We start from the raw sequence: 19,576 nt of genomic DNA, 5'->3' as shown, positions 1-19,576 counted from the left end.
GAACGATGGAGAAGAGGGGAGAACGGGGGAGAAGAGGGGAGAACGATGGAGAAGAGGGGAGAACGGGGGAGAAGAGGGGAGAACGGGGGAGAAGAGGGGAGAACGGGGGAGAAGAGGGGAGAACGGGGGAGAAGAGGGGAGAATGGGGGAGAAGAGGGGAGAACGGGGGAGAAGAGCGGAGAACGATGGAGAAGAGGGGAGAACGGGGGAGAAGAGGGGAGAACGGGGAGAGTGAGCAGAGTGGTAATGAGCTAGGGAATGCAGCGCGGCCTCTCCAATCCTCCCCCATCTCCTCCCTCTCCTCTCCTCCCCCCTAGGGCTCCATGTTTCTCAGGTGTGATCTCATGGCTGCGGCTGGGAATCGATACGCTCAGCAGCCCGGCGCTCAATACCTCTGAATTATTGCTTCATTCTTCTCCTTATTATAGATGAGTTATTTTTTCCAAGCCCATACCACTTTGGGATCAATAGAATACAATCTTATTTTTATACATTTTTCCATACAGCCTGTAGGGATTTTTTTGTGTCTTTTTCTTCTCCATCGGAGCTAAATGAGGCCTTGTGCTTGGAGGGAGAAATGACATGTATGCCTGAAATCCATATCTAAAATGGACTGCTTGTTTTTTGTAGAATTTGTACCTGGCTTGTTTTTGGCGCAGTGAGCTGTGAGTCAACTGTGAAAGGACGTATTAAGCGATCAACATAGGCTCCATCCACTAACCGTTAAACGGGGCCGAGGAGATAAAGGGACGGTAGAGCCTTGCAGATGCACAGTTCCACCTTCCAATGGCCTTGCTTCACACTTCACTCCTCTTGTGTACACTGTACAGTAGCGACACGCAGTATGAATTAAAATAGGAGAATTCAGGGAGAGAAGATTCCTGTTTTTTAACTCTACCATATCACACTCTCTCTCTCTCTCTCTCTCTCTCTCTCACACACACACACACTGTCCCTCTTAATCTGCTTTGAGTTATGTTTCACACCGTCTTCAGCTCCAGATTTGTCATCACAAGGGTTTTATTTATTTAGCCTTTATTTAACCAGGTAAGTCATTGAGAACACATTCTCTTTTACAATAACAACGTGCGGGTTAGGGTATGGTGTAATGGAGAAAAGATATGGAGAGAAAAGGGCTATGTGTCATTTCTCAGGCTGGGGATATGGTTTTACAAACAGAGTGTATGTGTGATATGCTGCTCCCCCTAAGGCGTTTGGCTTTATCATCAGTTCAGCCTAGCCCCTAATTGCGCAAGGCATTACAGTAAGCAGACACACGCACACACACACACACACACACACACACACACACACACACACACACACACACACACACACACACACACACACACACACACACACACACACACACACACACACACACACACACACACACACACACACACTCTCTCACAAGTCACACGTGCGGCATCTTTGTTTTCTCTTTGTTTATTGATTGTCACTTGGCACTTTGTGTAACACAGAGCGGCGACATCAACGTTGTGTTTCACAGGTGACATGACACCTCCACCAGACGCCATTCTCAACAGCACATATGTCACACGGTGGCGGTGGCTGAGAGTCAACAGCACACTACAACCACTGCCAGAACACACTGAGGACCTTGTGTGCCAGGGGGAGCGATAATGATCTGCTTGTTTGTCTTTTTGTTCATTGTTTTTGCCGCCATGTTGCCTACAGTATGACAGAACATGAAGTGGGACCAAGTCAGTATTATTCGAGTCAAGCAAGTCTCAAGTCACAAGAGTCTCAAGTTGAGTTCCAAGTAGAATGGGTCGAGTCTCGAGTCAAGTCCAAGTCGTGCGTTCTACGAGCAAGTCAAGTCGAGTCAAGTCTCAGCAACAAAAAAAAGACAGCCCTTTTCATTATTTTGTCTACAACCCATTTTGATTATGTAATAATACATTTTAACAACAAATTCCATACGCAAGCTTCATAAGTACATTTTGACATACCAAAAGACTATTAGGCTTATGCTAGTCATTGTTGCTTGATGCCTCATTGCTGATGAGCGTGCAAAGTAAACAGTTCATATTCTTGATCACCCCCCAAAAATGTTGGAGCTGCATATTGATTTATGGCAATCCTATCTCCCTAGAATGTCACGTTTATGCTGCACCCCCGATCCAATAGCTGTACAGCAAATCAGCAATCTGTTCTCTAACTCGCCCCAACTTGTTGATTGACAGTTTGCTGGTCCAATCAAAGGGCCGAGTGTGCGTTTCACTAGTCAATTTGTTGCAGGTTTTTCTTGTTGCAAGTGCGACGCTGTGGCTACTGTCTCTGGCTGCATGGAGAGTAATCCACGCAGACTCTGTGCCACAAAATGAGTGACAGAACCGTTACAGAACCTGGCCAGATCATTTCAAGTAATCAGTCTCAGGCCGACGTCGAGCCCCGAGTCTTGAGGCTCCAAGTCCAAGTCGAGTTTCAAGTCATCAAATTTGTGACTCGAGTCCGACTCGAGTCCAAGTCACGCGACTCAAGTCCACACCTCTGTGACAGAATATAACGAGAGCGAGAGGGCGAGACAGACAGACAGAGAGCGAGAGAGAGAGAGAGAAAGAGAGAGAGAGAAAAGAGAAAGAATCCTCCGTGTTTACTGTAGCCTGCCTACTAGCTTTTCATTAACCCTGCTGTAGGAGAAGGGTGGGAACCCCTCTGTCTGACTGATTCTCTGGCCAGTGGCAGCTGACATGTACCCCGTGGTTACCAGGTAGCCATTGATTTCTGCCTGGCCCAGCCGTAGGGGCTGGGGGGGGGGGGGGGGGGTGCTTGAGAGACGTTCATGCCGATGCCTGTATTGATTTAATTAGGCCCTCAACTCCACCGCGCTCCGTCTCCACGGCAGCAAATTATTAGTGCTGCCAGCTGTCCTACGGGTGCCACGGCGTCCAGCTGCCACCCATGCCTACCAATCCCCCATGCCCAGGACGGGTGGCACAGGAGCCCAGTCAACCCACCACGAGGTGCCGACAGGAGGCACCAGAGGAAAAAGAAGGGGTTTAGAGTCAGAACTCTGGTGGTGAGTTCTACTCAGCAGGCCTGCCTGGTGCCTCACAGGGGGCCGAGGCCAGGAGAAGTTGAGGGACAGGAGGGACACAAAGGACACGGTACTGGGACTGTGGAGAGAGGTGGCATGGGTGTGCTGCCCAACCCAGTTAACACCGCGTGATGTCTCTGTGCTGAAGGTAGAGGAGTTTGATCATATATCAGAGACCAAGGAGAGATAAGACGCTGCTGAGCGTCTGTAGGAGCCGGTGAACGGAGAAGGCCCAGCTGTGTATTATTAGGAATATGTGGTTTACGTGTACATTTCTCACCGCTGCAGATCAAGCAGCATAAGGCGCTCCGTGGAATCCCATCTGCCAGCCACATTACAGACATTTTCTCTCTTCATTTAAAAAAGAAATGTATAATTACTTTCAACTCGGGGCTCTCGTTTGTGCAGAGAGTACGTGGTTAATTGCTCTGCCAGAGGGGGGACTAGAGCAACAACAACAAAACAGACGGAATCCGACGGAGAGCCAGTGAGCGCTCCCAGCTATGACCTTTCACCCGGGGAGAGAAGTCGACCTTGACGCGGGGTGAGGTAACCGCCGGGCCGGATCGAATTTCCTAATTCACATGTTGAAGAAATTGGCAAATGAGCAGGTCAGGGTTCATCTCCGCCCACTTGAAAAAAGCACTTAGCAGCCAGACAGGCCTGTATGGATGGAGTCAGGTAGCCTGCGGGAGGACAGCCTAGCCCGCCCGGCAACCAAAGATGATTAAAAATCATTTCTGGGTAATGAGACTTCCCCATTCCCAGCCAGCCCATTTACAGCAGGGCTTGGTTAGGGTGCAGAGTCACTGCCTTGCATAGTGTCACACAGCCCACAGAGAGAGAAAGTAGTCCCAACACGAGTGTGGGCTTAGCATGGTAACATAACACTAAATCATGTTTTATATCATCTTACTGGTGAAATGATATGATATGAGGTGTGTCGTGAGTAGAAACTGGAGTGTACAACACACACACACACACACACAAACACACACACACTGGAGGGTGCCCTACTGTGTGGCATTGTGGACCCGTGTCAAGAGGATCAATATTAATGAGTGAGGCCTCCCATTGTCACCCACACCCTCCACTGTGTGTGTGTGTGTGTGTGTGTGTGTGTGTGTGTGTGTGTGCGTGCGTGCGTGCGTGCGTGCGTGTGCGTGTGTTTGTGTCTGTGTGCGTGCATTGTATTTGTATATACATGCGTATGAGCATGCAAGTGTGAGCATGAGAGAAATAAAATGAGAGAGAGGAAGGGGGCCACTTCACTACAGAAGTGTTCCTCTCTCCCTCCTCCCTTCCTCTTTCCGAGGGAAGAGAGGAAAAGTGCAGAAAGGGGAATAATGCCACAGCCATTACAGGATTCTAAAATTGCTCTGGGATTGGTTCCACCCACTAAGAGAGCTCAGTGAAATGGTTTGCAGCCAGGTTCCTCCATTATGTACAACTTATTACAAACAAATTTCTCCTCCAGGGCATCTCTTATAATTTTCAATTAGGTGAAACGAGGTTGTGAGCCCAGGGAGGGCAGAATCCACCACTGTTTCGGTTTCAGCACGGGGTGTGTGTATGTGTGTGTGTTTGTGTGGGTGTTTGTGTGGGTGTTTGTGTGGGTGTTTGTGTGGGTGTTTGTGTGTGTGTTTGTGTGGGTGTTTGTGTGGGTGTATGTGTGTGTGTATGTGTGTGTGTTTTTGTGTGTGTTTGTGTGGGTGTTTGTGTGGGTGTTTGTGTGGGTGTTTGTGTGTGTGTTTGTGTGGGTGTTTGTGTGGGTGTTTGTGTGGGTGTATGTGTGTGTGTATGTGTGTGTGTTTGTGTGGGTGTTTGTGTTGGTGTGGGTGTTTGTGTGGGTGTTTGTGTGGGTGTTTGTGTGGGTGTTTGTGTGGGTGTTTTTGTGTGTGTTTGTGTGGGTGTTTGTGTGGGTGTTTGTGTGGGTGTTTGTGTTTGTGTTTGTGTGGGTGTTTGTGTGGGTGTTTGTGTGGGTGTAGTGTGTGTGTGTATGTGTGTGTGTTTGTGTGGGTGTTTGTGTGGGTGTTAGTGTGTGTGTATGTGTGGGTGTTTGTGTGGGTGTTTGTGTGGGTGTTTGTGTGGGTGTTAGTGTGTGTGTATGTGTGTGTGTTTGTGTGGGTGTTTGTGTGGGTGTTAGTGTGGGTGTTAGTGTTTGTGTGGGTGTTTGTGTGGGTGTTAGTGTGGGTGTTTGTGTGGGTGTTTGTGTGGGTGTTTGTGTGGGTGTTTGTGTGGGTGTTAGTGTGGGTGTTAGTGTTGTTTGTGTGGGTGTTTGTGTGGGTGTTAGTGTGGGTGTTAGTGTTTGTGTGGGTGTTTGTGTGGGTGTTTGTGTGGGTGTTTGTGTGGGTGTTTGTGTGGGTGTTTGTGTGGGTGTTAGTGTGTGTGTTTGTGTGGGTGTTTGTGTGGGTGTTTGTGTGTGTGTTTGTGTGTGTGTTTGTGTGGGTGTTTGTGTGGGTGTTTGTGTGGGTGTTTGTGTGGGTGTTTGTGTGGGTGTTTGTGTGTGTGTTTGTGTGGGTGTTTGTGTGGGTGTTTGTGTGGGTGTTAGTGTGGGTGTGTGTGTGGGTGTGTGTGTATGTGTGGGTGTTTGTGTGGGTGTGTGTGTTTGTGTGGGTGTTAGTGTGGGTGTTTGTGTGGGTGTTAGTGTGGGTGTGTGTGTGGGTGTGTGTGTATGTGTGGGTGTTTGTGTGGGTGTGTGTGTTTGTGTGGGTGTTTGTGTGGGTATTAGTGTGGGTGTTTGTGTGGGTGTTAGTGTGGGTGTGTGTGTGGGGGTGTGTGTATGTGTGGGTGTTTGTGTGGGTGTGTGTGTTTGTGTGGGTGTTTGTGTGGGTGTTTGTGTGGGTGTTAGTGTGGGTGTTTGTGTGGGTGTTTGTGTGTGTGTTTGTGTGGGTGTTAGTGTGTGTGTTAGTGTGGGTGTTTGTGTGGGTGTTTGTGTGTGTGTATGTGTGGGTGTTTGTGTGGGTGTTTGTGTGGGTGTTAGTGTGGGTGTTAGTGTGGGTGTTAGTGTGGGTGTTAGTGTGGGTGTTTGTGTGTGTGTATGTGTGGGTGTTTGTGTGGGTGTTTGTGTGGGTGTTAGTGTGGGTGTTAGTGTGGGTGTTAGTGTGTTGCTATGAAAAAGAGCATCAGAGAATGAAAGATTGCTTGTTTTTGCAGATACTTATTTCTCTACGGGATTGTACATTCTTAACATCTTAAAAGTGTAAATATGTGTGTGTTTGTGTGTTTATGTGCTTTTACGTGTGTGTATGCTCATGTATGTGTGTTGTGTGTGTGTGTGCGTGTGCGTGTGCGTGTGTGTGTGTGTGTGTGCGTGTGTGTGTGCGTGTGTGCGTGTGTGTAAACCCAACACGCATTCGCTCACGTTCTGGACGGATTCATTTTCTTCAAATGGCTTCAAGATGGAGGCCTATAAAGCCCAGACTGTTTTCCTAGCTTAATTGTAACGCTTTTACGAGCATTTGTCGTTACAATCTCCCAATCTACAGTAATTAAGTCAACATTGGCCTCCCTCTGAACCTCCCATTCACAGAGTGGGTGCTGTAGCCTACCTTCCTGCTAGTCCAACAGGCCTCCTTGTTACTGTTAAAGCAGCGGGGGGGTACTGCCTGTGCTGCAACACACAACCCTTTCTCAGCCTCTTGGCATACAAGCGCTCCATATAACTTCCTGCTAATTTCTGCACATAAACACATGGCTATGGAGCCAGGCAGGCAGGCAGAGCTAGGCTAGTGGCTCTGCTCACTGACGGATGAATCAGGCCCCTCTTTCCTTCCTATGAGCGAGATAAGTTCTCTATTGGCCTTATCTACTGGATTGTACAGGATGTCACTGCTTGTGAGAGCGCCGTGCCGAGCATTAACCTCCACACAGAGGAAATAGGTGGGATTCTTAGGCCAGATAGGCCTGTGTTTGCTAGGAAGCCCCTGTCATCCACTGTGAATCACACAGCTACAGAGAGAGAGAGAGAGAGAGAGAGCTGGAGAGGCTCTCAGTGTGCAGCTAACTGTGTTTTCTGTTCCGTACTATGGAGTTGATAATAACAAGCTCTGGTGCGTTCTGCACTCCTGTACTCAACTCTGCTATTGGATCGCTCACCTCGCAGATGATGGTTCTTTAAAGGTTCATTAAATATCTTCGTAGGCGGCCCGACCAAATGTGAGTTATAGATCTGTCACTGTCATTGAAATCAAGTCTGGTAGGTGGTAGATCTGTTCTATGTGAGCTATTTCTATGCTTTCCGTCTTAACTTTCACTTTTGCGTCTTTTTTTGTTTCGTTATTTTAGCAATATTTCACAGCATGTACAATGATTCTCTACACTATACACAGGCGAACATGATAGAATTCTAGCTACCAGCAATGGCGGCGCGATGGCTACATATTGTGTCTTTAACACAAGGCTCTAAAATACTGATATGAAACTGTCGATTCTCTGTCTGTAAATAACCTGTAATGACGTTGCTTTAATACTTGAAATAACTGTAATACTCTGAAAGAGTTGGACTACCCGTGTGATCCCCTGTAAGGATGTACAGTAGTACATGATGCTTGCAACTCCAGGATAGTGGGTTTGATTCCTGTGTATACACGCATGACTGTAAGTCACTTTGGATAAAAGTATCAGCTAAATGGCGTATACTATTCTTCTTGTTATTATTACTATATCATTGTGTGCAGTAGAGAAACTGACCTGTGTAGATGAAGCGTCCGGGCGTGCCTTTACAGAACTGCTTGGACTTGTAGGAGAGGGTCACCTCTACCACCCCTGGGATGTGGCGAGGCGGAGTCTGCACCCGGATGGCATGGGGTGTGATGAGCTGCAGGAGGAGAGAGAGAGCGCACAGAAGAGAGAGAGCAAGAGAGAGAGAGAGAAAAAAAGAAAGAGAAAGAAAGAAAGAAAGAAAGAAAGAAAGAAAGAGAACCGTTATTCAAGTCTATGACTTCTGCAGTTGTGTTCTCTACAGACTCAGTTCGCTCTCCCCTCCCCTCTCCTCCGACCTCCTCTCCTCCCCTGAGTCAGAGTTTGGGTGTGTGAGTGGTGCTCTTCAACACAGCAAACAAACACTTCACATCAATGAGCCTCCGCTGATCCCTTTCCATTGTCTGCCAGGGTAAATACCCTTCACACTGAACGAGAGCAGAGGGACAGCTGGAGGGAAAGGAGAGCAGGACAAACTGTCGACAATGCCGTCAGACACATAAACAACACGCTTATTGATTTGATGACTTGTGGTGAATGAAGGGCGTTTATGAGTGGACTATGTCATCTGCACTGCAGCAGCTAAGGATCTCATGAGTTGTTGAAAAGTGTTGTGAGTCTGGGTGGTGTTAAAGAGCACACACACACACACACACACACACACACACACACACACACACACACACACACACACACACACACACACACACACACACACACACACACACACATCCAAAGTGAGAGGGGTATTGTTGGACTGGAGCCATAGCTCTTTACACACCTGGAGAGGCTGTGTGTTACAGAAGGTACATAAACATGGAGTGGGGCTAGGGGAACAGCATGACAAGGATCAGTGTGTGTGTGTACTGAGAGTGTGTGTGTTCATTATGCCTGGCCGACGGTTATCACAGCTCTGCAGGGCTGATCAGTATCGGGGGTACAGGGGGAGGGGGGTTGGACTGGCTGGGTGATATTGGAGGGCCCTCGAGGCCCTGAGAGCAGGGAGCTAACATAGCCTCACCCCTGGCCTCTCCGGTATGGGAGGGCGGTAATTGGAAACACACTGTGGGGCCCCGGCACTTCCTACATCAGACCAAGGGCCGAACAGCACTCCAACCAACCAGCCTCTGAGACCAGCAGAGAATTCTGAGGACTAGATGGGACACTGGAGCAGTAGTTCTATGTAGGCTATACTCAGTGATGTAAAGTACTTCCTTAAAAATACTTCAAAGTGCTACTTAAGTCGTTTTTTTGGGGTATCTGTACTTTACATTAGTATTCATATTTTTAACAACTTTATACTTTTACTTCACTACATTCCTAAAGAACATTATGCACTTTTTACTCCTTACATTTTCCATGACACCCAAAAGTACTCATTACATTTTGAATGCTTAGCAGGACAGGAAGATTATCTAATTCACACACTTATCAAGAGAACATCCCTGGTCATCCCTACTGTCTCTGATCTGGCAGACTCACTAAACACGCTTCATTTGTAAATTATGTCTGAGGGTTGGAGTGTGCCCCTGGCTATCCATAATCAAAATAATACAAAAATTGTCTGGTTTTCTTAAAGGAATTTGAAATTATTTATACTTTTACTTTTACTTTTGATACTTAAATATGTTTTTGCAATTACATTTACTTTTGATACTTAAGTATATTTAAAACCAAATACTTTTAGGCTTTTTCTCAAGTAGGATTTTACTGGGTGACTTTCACTTTTACTTGAGCCATTTTCTATTAAGGTATCTTTACTTTTACTCAAGTATGACAATTGGGTAGCTTTTCCACCACTGGCTTTTCTCCAGAGCTACGGGGTGAGGAGACAGGAGGGACTGCCTCTACCTCTGTCCGTGTCCTCTAAAATAAACCCTGGGCTGAGGGTTGAGGGTGGGTAAACAGGCAGGGAGGGCAGGGCAGCTGGACAACTCAGGCAAATCTGCCCCTGGAGGCCTAATCAGTGCTATTTCTGACCCCCGTCCCGTCTCTCTCCCCCTGGCTTCAGCCATTACCCCATGACCATGACTGGCTCTGAACCCCTTTGGCGCTGGGGAACTACTGTAGCAAAGGTTCCTATTCCACTAGCCAAGGTTGAATAAAGCTGCAATTATTCTACAAATTAAAAGAATAAATACAACAAAAATACAGAGCCAAGCGTTTAACGGCAAGCATGTGTGGGACTCGAAACCCGTGTATTAACATTACGCCAACATGGTTCTGCAATTTAAAAGTCTAATAAATAAGCAGTGATTATTATAGCTGAATCCCTGGCCGGCGGGGGAGAGGAGAGTGGAGTGTGTTGAAGATTGGATCAGCTCATTAGCCTGCAGACTGAATGGCAGGTAGAGGAAATCAACTTTGGCCTCGTTCAGGCTGCTTTTTACCAGCACTACAGTTACAAGGTTCGCCCTGCCCTCCATCCCCTATAACCCCCCTTCAGCCCCTAACCCCTATCCAAACCCCTAACCCCCCCTCCAAACCCTTACCCCTCCTTCAGCCCCTAACCCCCCTCTATCCCCTATAACCCCTCCTTCAGCCCCTAACCCTCCTTCAGCCCCTAACCCTCCTCCATCCCCTTACCCCTCTCCTCCATCCCCTAACCCCCTCCATCCCCTAACCCCCTCCAGCCCCTAACCCCTCCAGCCCCTAACCCCCCTCCAGCCAATAACCCCCTCCATCCCCTAACCCCCTCCATGCCCTAACCCCCCTCCATCCCCAAACCCCCCTCCAGCTCCTAACCCCCTCCATCCCCTAACCCCCCTCCAGCCCCTAACACCCCTCCATCCCCTAACCCCCTCCAGCCCCTAACCCCCCTCCATCCCCTAACCCCCTCCAGCCCCTAAACCCCTCCATCCCCTAACCCTCCATCCCCTAACCCCCTCCATCCCCAAACCCCCCTCCATCCCCTAACCCCTCCATTCCCTAACCCCCTCCATCCCCTAACCCTCCATCCCCTAACCCCCTCCAGCCCCTAACCCCTCCATCCCCTAAGCCCCCTCCATCCCCTTACTCCCCTCCGGCTACTGGGAAAGGAGAGAGAGGGCTGAGGGGGCTCTGCTATAAACGTGCTCCAGATGTAGACCATAGCGTAAGGTGTAAGGTCTACTCATCCTGATGTGGCCAAACATAAAGATGTACTTAAACAGTATGTAAACCTTCACCTTACTATTCCTCACTGCACTTGCTAATGGTAGCAATAACATAACATATCCCCCTCATATTCCCCCCAGCCCCAGTCTCCATGCCCCAGGTTCCAGCTCCCAGCCCCAGTCTCCATGCCCCAGTCTCCAGCTCCCAGCCCCAGTCTCCATGCCCCAGTCTCCAGCTCCCAACCCCAGTCTCCATGCCCCAGTCTCCAGCTCCCAGCCCCAGTCTCCATGCCCCAGGTTCCAGCTCCCAGCCCCAGTCTCCATGCCCCAGTCTCCAGCTCCCAGCCCCAGTCTCCATGCCCCAGGTTCCAGCTCCCAGCCCCAGTCTCCATGCCCCAGTCTCCAGCTCCCAGCCCCAGTCTCCATGCCCCAGTCTCCAGCTCCCAGCCCCAGACTCCATGCCCCAGGCTCCAGCTCCCAGCCCCAGACTCCATGCCCCAGTCTCCAGCTCCCAGCCCCAGTCTCCATGCCCCAGGTTCCAGCTCCCAGCCCCAGTCTCCATGCCCCAGTCTCCAGCTCCCAGCCCCAGTCTCCATGCCCCAGTCTCCAGCTCCCAACCCCAGTTTCCATGCCCCAGTCTCCAGCTCCCAGCCCCAGTCTCCATGCCCCAGTCTCCAGCTCCCAACCCCAGTTTCCATGACCCAGTCTCCAGCTCCCAGCCCTAGTCTCCATGCCCCAGTCTCCAGCTCCCAACCCCAGTCTCCATGCCCCAGGCTCCAGCTCCCAACCCCAGTCTCCATGCCCCAGTCTCCAGCTCCCAGCCCCAGTCTCCATGCCCCAGCCACACTTGCCAGCCCCCAGCCCCAGTCTCCAGCACACAGTCATAGTCCCCAGCCCCCAGTCTCCAGCCCCCAGCTCCAGTCTGCAGCCCCCAGGCCCAGTCTCCAGCCCCCAGCTCCAGTCTCCAGTCTCCAGCCCAAGTCTCCAGTCTCCAGCCCCTAGTCTCCAGTCCCCAGTCTCCAGCCCAAGTCTCCAGTCTCCAGCCCCCAGCTCCAGTCTCCAGCCCCCAGTCTCCAGTCCCCAGTCTCCATCCCCCAGCCCCAGTCACCAGTCCTATATGGAAGCTAATTGAGAGGATCAGAAGCACATCAGAGAGCTGCGCTGAATAAATAGGAGCTGAATTTGTCCTCTGATTGGCCCCTGTGATGACTGGAGAGCTCCAAGAGATGGGAGTGTGTGTGATGGTGTGTGCGTGAGGCGTAGAACACACAGATGAGAGAGCAATCTAGCTCCGGCACACACACACACACGCGCACACACACACACACACACACACACACACACACACACACACACACACACACACACACACACACACACACACACACACACACACACACACACACACACACACACACACACACACACACACACACACACACATCAGCGCCGTCTTTAAAGCCCACACAGCCACCAGCATTTTACATGCCTTTAAACTGTCCCTTACAGAGCGCTTAGCCTGCCTTTCATATTCAGATCTTCTGCTGCAGGGAGAATAAAGACACTCCACCAGCAACCAGAGACTTTTTATACCATTACACCTTTTAACGGCTGAGGCAGGACCACCCCTCACCCTCGCAAAGAGTGTGCAAGGTCAAATTCAATTGGAATGTATTGTACAGGAGAAAATGGCGTAGTCTAACAGGGCTTTTGTTTGCTGCTGAAAATGCTCACTGCGTGTATGTTAAATAACCTGCCTGTTAAACGAACAGAAGTCACAAAAACCGTAAACGTTGTCATTTGATTGTGTAAGTTGAACTAACACGGGGCTTTTGTTTCTTCTAAAGTTTCAAAACCAGAATTGCAAAAGTGAAAAGTCTTGCTTCATATTTCTGGAAGAAAGCTACACTTCACAGTATTTCAACAACCGCAGAATTCTCTTTGGTCCAGATGGTTTGTTGATATTTCCATCAGTGTTTTATGTGAGTTGGTTACATCTGGTGGGGGGGTGGGGGGGGGGGGGGGGGGGTTATGGCCTTTACCACAGCTGGCATAGTTGGACTGACTCGCTCCCCCTTTCATGATGGAAATGTAGAGAATGCATCGTCATGACCTTCAGTACGGTGAACTGTAAAGACAGACAATGCAATACACTTCTATGGTCAATATTCAGGGGCTGTTTGTGTGGGGGGATGAGAGTTTGTGCGTGCGCGCGTGTGTGGGTGCGTGTGTGTGTATCGTCATGTACTCACCTCACTCCAGACCAGCATGGTGCCAAAGATGACCTGGAGGCCGTCAAAGAAGTTATCCCCTATGATGATGACAGTTGCGCCCCCTGTTGTCCAGCCCTCACTGGGGCTGATGGCTTTGATGCAGGGGGCAGCTGCTTCCAGGTACAGGGCAGTGGAGGGGAGGTGGAGAGGAGAAGGGCGGGGAGAGACAGGCAGCTTACGGTTAGACCACCTCTGTCTAGGAGGTCAGTTACACAGTAATAATCAATTAGCCCAATGACATCTAAGAAAGAACATGGGAAACACCGATGACACACAGGACAAGTAAAGGACAATAGCAGGAGCACGGAGCCTTACAGGGAATACCACAGGAACGGGACATTCCATGTTCAAGTTTGTGTGTGGTATGTGTGCAAGGACGCAGAAACACACAAACACACACACAAACGCGCTGTAGTCCTGGATCTAGACCTGCGGTAGTGTATTCTGCATGGAGAGGGAGGGAGGCTGTAGATGATGTTGTACTCTGACACCATTTCACCCTGGTGAGGTATGGCTGTGTTCCCGGGTCACAGTGAGGTTTGGGGCTTCCCAACCTTCTCCCGCGGGAACACAGGGTCACAGGGTTCGTTGTGTGTGCGCGTATATATACATGCCACGTGTGTGTGCGTGTGTGTGTGCGCGTGCGTGTGTGTGTGTGCTAGAAAATGGGCTCTTGTGATTTGACACCTCTCAGTCTATAAGCATGGGGCCAAAGCAGGAAACCGAAAACATACAAAAACCTCCCACAGCTGGATCCAACTAAGAGTGCAGCGCTGTGCTCCACACACACACACACACACACACACACACACACACACACACACACACACACACACACACACACACACACACACACACACACACACACACACACACACACCATGCCCACAGAAGAGTGATGGTGGTTTTAACAGCTCTGAATGGAGATCAGGCAGAAAAGCAGGGCATCTATTACAGCTGGAAATCACACCCAGTGCCTCTTTAAAGTCCTTTAAGATTGCGGCAAAACACACTTCTCACACTTCTCTCATGATGATGATGCTGCCGGGGACACTTTGCTTCTTGAAGGTTCAAGATCTTGAGAACTTGACTGCTGACATGCAAAACATTTTGGAACTGTATCAACTAATAAATAAAAAATACCAAAATATCGTTTTTGAGTGGATTTTCCCTTAAATAAAAATATAGCCTTTCAGACCTCAAATAAACACATGTTTATTCTTCTTTATTTGACATTTATTGGTCAGGTCAGCTTTGCGAGAGGAACAGTAATCCAGTAGTATTCAGTGGGATGAACTGAGATCAGTCTCTCTCCTCAGGCTGAGGCTCCTCTCCTACCTTGCTTATTGTGGATGCCCGACCATAATGCAATTTGGCCCAGTGGTAAACTAGGAGGGATGAGGAGGGGCTGGGCCAGCAATCTGTGACAGTAATCTTGGCCTAAATCGCCTGTTTCGCCCGTGTTGAAATTCTGTGTGGATTAACCAGATGGAGGAGCGCCAATCCATCTGATAGGATTAAACTTTCCCAGCCTTTCTCCTCACCATCTGCTCCCCGTGCTGCTCGCTTCCAACATACTACACACACACACACACACACACACACACACACACACACACACACACACACACACACACACACACACACACACACACACACACACACACACACACACACACACACACACACACACACACACACACACACACACACACAGTAAAAGAAAAATGCATACTGAACATAAAAAAACTAACATTTAGCCATAAACACATACAAACACCCTTTAACCCTGTGCAAACAGACAGACAGACAGACAGGCAAAACTATGGACTCACACACAGACAGACAGCCACACGCGAGGCCACTCATACAGTACAGTAACTCCACCAGGGACAGATTGCTGTCCCTCCTCTTCCCCCAGGTCACCTGGGGAGTTCCGCTACCCCTGGGGGGGGGTTCCTTTTACCGCTTTCCCTCCATCCCTCTCTCTCGCTCCCTCTCCCTCTCTCTCGCTCCCTCTCCCTCTCTCTTCCTGTCCGTGGGCAGGCTTCCCCTGTCTTCCCTGCTGCAGGATTCTCTTAGCAGACGGACCTTTGTCTGCAGGCTGCTGGGGCGTGTGTATGGAAGTGTGTGTGTGTGTGTGTGTGGGGGGGGGGTTCAGGACTCTCAGATCCATCCACAAGTGTGTGTGATGGCCACAGACAGAGAGTCCTGTTGTAGTGCTCTTCCTTGTCCCACAGAGAGAGAGTCCTGTTGTAGTGCTCTTCCTTGTCCCACAGAGAGAGAGTCCTGTTGTAGTGCTCTTCCTTGTCCCACAGAGAGAGAGTCCTGTTGTAGTGCTCTTCCTTGTCCCACAGAGAGAGAGTCCTGTTGTAGTGCTCTTCCTTGTCCCACAGAGAGAGAGTCCTGTTGTAGTGCTCTTCCTTGTCCCACAGAGAGAGAGTCCTGTTGTAGTGCTCTTCCTTGTCCCACAGAGAGAGAGTCCTGTTGTAGTGCTCTTCCTTGTCCCACAGAGATGGAGGAGGAGGACACCATAACCACCATAACCACATCATTTAAATCTCCACAACAGGGACTTCTTCTATGCTCAGGCCAAAGCAGCTTCTTCTCCTGACCCCAGGAGACCATCCAAGGCTTATCACCCCCTCCAACGCCAGCGGAGAAATAAGCACATCATATGTCTCACTTGACGAGGAGCATGAGAAAACATACTCCTAAATCATTCTGCTACAAAATGAGAAAGTGATTGGATTTGTCTAAACAGCCCAGTGGCTGTGGCGATGGCATGCGTGGCTGTAGTGTTAAGGCGTTAAGCGCTCCTCTCTCTCTAACCTGCGAGGGCCTGGCTGGCCCTGGGTCTGTAGTCCTGCAGACAGACAGAGAGAGACTCAGGGTTAAGACCCCCTGCCTCTGAGGAAATATGTGTGCTGCCTTAAGCCTGCGGATCCTCGTGAAGCATACTTGCAATCAAAGACAACAGGCGCCACTGGGGAAATGACTGCTTTGTTGCTCCGTCTCATCCTTTAAAAGCCCCCTGAAAAGCCTTTTTGCTTGGCAATGAGGGAAAAAAGTGAATTTTACCCATCCATTATTGAGAAGGGAGCTGTCAATGGTAATCCATTGTGATGCATATGGCCGTGTGTGTGTGTGTGTGTGTGTGTGTGTGTGTGTGTGTGTGTGTGTGTGTGTGTGTGTGTGTGTGTGTGTGTGTGTGTGTGTGTGTGTGTGTGTGTGTGTGTGTGTGTGTGTGTGTGTGTGTGTGTGTGTGTGTGCGTGCGTACATGTGTGAGTGTGTGTCTCATCACCATGTCTCGAGGTAGATCTGCCCTGACAACGCCCTGACAACCAGGCCTACATGAACACATATCGTTTTTCATCGTCTGGGAAAACATGTCGCGTCTCTTCTATAACACAGGAGGATAAATAAAACAAACCAATCAACCACGTGAACCAATGACCTGTCAGGGCACTGAAGCGCATCATCTTCACCCTATTGTGTTGTATCAAAGCAACCAACATAACTATAGCCTGGTCCCAGATCTGTTTGTGTTTTTGTCTTCTCCATAGTCATTCTCAAGCGAAAAACAAAGGAGTTGGCAAGAGAGCAGAAACAGACCGGCACCCAGGCTAACATAACTGTGGTGTACAGAAAAGAACATGGAGGAACCCTGGCACTGGAGATGCAGGTTGCTTTTGAGATCTTTATTCCTATGTAGGAGAAGTTCATTTACACAGATCTGTCCCCATCCCCTCCCTGACCAGTGAGACAGGTTAGTGTACTAATGAGGCTCCCTTCCTCTGCACCACTGAACGCATGTGGAGAAGGGGAGTGGGCTGAAGTCTTCACAACCATGTTCCTTCTGTACCTCTCACTGCACACCATCGTCTGTCTCTGATACAGGATACACACTGGTAAATGTTCTTGTGTGTTTATGCATGCTGAGCGCACAAAGGATTCCCTTCACTCCTGTGTAGCGCCGTACGCATGTGTGTGCTGCGTGTGAACGTGTGTGTTTTACTCGTGTGTTTTATGTGTGTGTTTTACATGTGTGTTTTACGTGTGTGTGTGTCTCGTCTGGCCCTGGTGCATATTTAATCATAAGATAATAAAGTGCAGGAGCATGCGATCTGACAGGGTCCCTGTGCTGTGGCTCTCCTCTACCCCCCCCCCCCCAGCCTGCCTCGCCCACCCTGCCACCCTGCCTCCGACCACCCTGCCACCCTGCTTCCGACCACCCTGCCACCCTGCCTCGCCCACCCTGACACCCTGCCTCCGACCACCCTGCCACCCTGCCTCGCCCACCCTGCCACCCTGACTCCCCCACCCTGCCACCCTGCCTCGCCCACACTGCCACCCTGCCTCGCCCACACTGCCACCCTGCCTCGCCCACACTGCCACCCTGACTCCCCCACCCTGCCACCCTGACTCCCCCACCCTGCCACCCTGACTCCCCCACCCTGCCACCATGCCTCGCCCACACTGCCACCCTGCCTCGCCCACCCTGCCTCCCCCACTCTGCCACCCTGACTCCCCCCACCCTGCCACCCTGCCTCGCCCACACTGCCACCCTGCCTCGCCCACCCTGCCACCCTGACTCCCCCACACTGCCACCCTGCCTCCCCCACCCTGCCACCCTGCCTCGCCCACACTGCCACCCTGCCTCGCCCACCCTGCCACCCTGACTCCCCCCACACTGCCACCCTGCCTCCCCCACCCTGCCACCCTGACTCCCCCACCCTGCCACCCTGCCTCGCCCACCCTGCCACCCTAACTCCCCCACCCTGCCACCCTAACTCCCCCACCCTGCCACCCTAACTCCCCCACCCTGCCACCCTGCCTCGCCCACACTGCCACCCTGCCTCCCCCACTCTGCCACCCTGACTCCCCCACCCTGCCACCCTGCCTCCCCCACCCTGCCACTCTGCCTCCCCCACCCTGCCACTTGGCCTCCATCACCCTGCCACCCTGCCTCACCCACCCTGCCACCCTGCCTCCTCCACTCTGCCACCCTGCCTCCCCCACCCTGCCCCTGGACAGAGGGAGATGAATGGAAGGGACATTTGTCTCCTGTTAGTGTTCATGCCACAAACCCATCCAGCCAAATAACATGTTATTCTCTTTATAGGGGGGACTCTGCTCTACTACTAGAGGAAGACTGCTTCTCCTCCGTGTGACAATAGCGGAGCTGTCCCCGACACAGACAGACAGACAGACAGACAGACAGACAGACAGACAGACAGACAGACAGACAGACAGACAGACAGACAGACAGACAGACAGACAGACAGACAGACACACAGACAGACAGACACACAGACAGACTCACAGACAGACAGACTCACAGACAGACTCACAGACAGACTCACAGACAGACTCACACACGCACACACACACAGAGGCAAATGGCTAGAGACATACAGACAAACACAGAGAGACAGAGACTCAGACTGATATACTGTAGACTGACTGACTGACAGACAGACGGACGGTCAGACCAGACAGACAGACTGAGAGACAGACAGCCGTACAGTAGAAAAGTGAGAGGGTGCCTACCATGTTCCAGGTATGACGGCGTACCTTCCGAGGGGTCCAGCCTACGAGCCCGGCGGCCGTGTTTGGAGTTGTTGTGGACAAACATGTTGTCAGAGACCGCCAGGACATGTCCATCCACACTGACCGTAGTAGACACCACCACCTGGACATAGTCACACACACACAGAGAGTTCAAAGGTTAGGATATTAGGACAGATCTAACTCAGCACCAGGGTGTCACCTCGACAATACACATCACTGGAAAGTATAGTTTACCCGCCAGATCAGAGCATTGCATCTACAACCTGAAAATAGACCAGAAGAGTGATACAAGGACAATCCGGACAACATGTCATGTAAATCCTGAAACTCCAATAGCATGTCTACGCATTTTCGATAATGAACAATTAGGACTTGATCTGCATTACTATTGGATTTTCATATAAGGCCATTGTGTTGAGAAAGATGGTGTGTATGAGTGTACTCTGTCGACATACATATACAGTTAAAGTCGGGAAGTTTACATACATCTTAGCCAAATACATTTAAACTCAGTTTTTCACAATTCCTGACATTTAATCCAAGTAAAAAAATCCCTGTTTTAGGGCAGTTAGGATCACCACTTAATTTTAAGAATGTGAAATGTCAAAATAATCGTAGAGAGAATGATTTAGTTCAGCTTTAATTTCTTTCATCACATTCCCAGTGGGTCGGAAGTTTACATACACTCAATTAGTATTTGGCAGCATTGCCTTTAAATTGTTTAACTTGGGTCAAACGTTTCGGGTAGCCTTCCACAAGCTTCCCACAATAAGTTGGTGAATTTTGGCCCATTCCTCCTGACGGAGCTGGTGTCCACAAATTCTGCTCACACATTTTCTATGGGATTGAGGTCAGGGATTTGTGATGG

At 50.2% G+C, this 19,576-nt stretch overlaps 1 protein-coding gene across 12 annotated transcripts in view; it reads right to left on the bottom strand.

The window, feature by feature from the left end:
- The window catches only part of LOC106567440 (EBF transcription factor 1), a 149,397-nt gene that overhangs the window by 28,949 nt on the left and 100,872 nt on the right, over nucleotides 1–19,576 (bottom strand). For 6 of the 12 annotated variants that reach the window (XM_014136691.2, XM_014136693.2, XM_014136689.2 and 3 more), the window contains exons 8-10: nucleotides 18,688–18,829; nucleotides 13,113–13,246; nucleotides 7,757–7,883 (exon numbers count right to left, since the gene is read on the bottom strand). In XM_014136691.2, the coding sequence (XP_013992166.1) occupies nucleotides 7,757–7,883; nucleotides 13,113–13,246; nucleotides 18,688–18,829 (403 nt within the window). The remainder of the gene's footprint in view (nucleotides 1–7,756; nucleotides 7,884–13,112; nucleotides 13,247–18,687; nucleotides 18,830–19,576) is intronic. The other 6 variants (XM_014136692.2, XM_014136697.2, XM_014136700.2 and 3 more) reach the window with 2 other exon arrangements.

Source organism: Salmo salar, chromosome ssa13 (genome assembly GCF_905237065.1).
Source record: "Salmo salar chromosome ssa13, Ssal_v3.1, whole genome shotgun sequence".
In the NCBI taxonomy this organism is placed as follows: domain Eukaryota; kingdom Metazoa; phylum Chordata; class Actinopteri; order Salmoniformes; family Salmonidae; genus Salmo; species Salmo salar.
The sequence above is the reverse complement of the archived record's forward strand: the minus strand, read 5'-3'. Positions and strand labels throughout refer to the sequence as shown.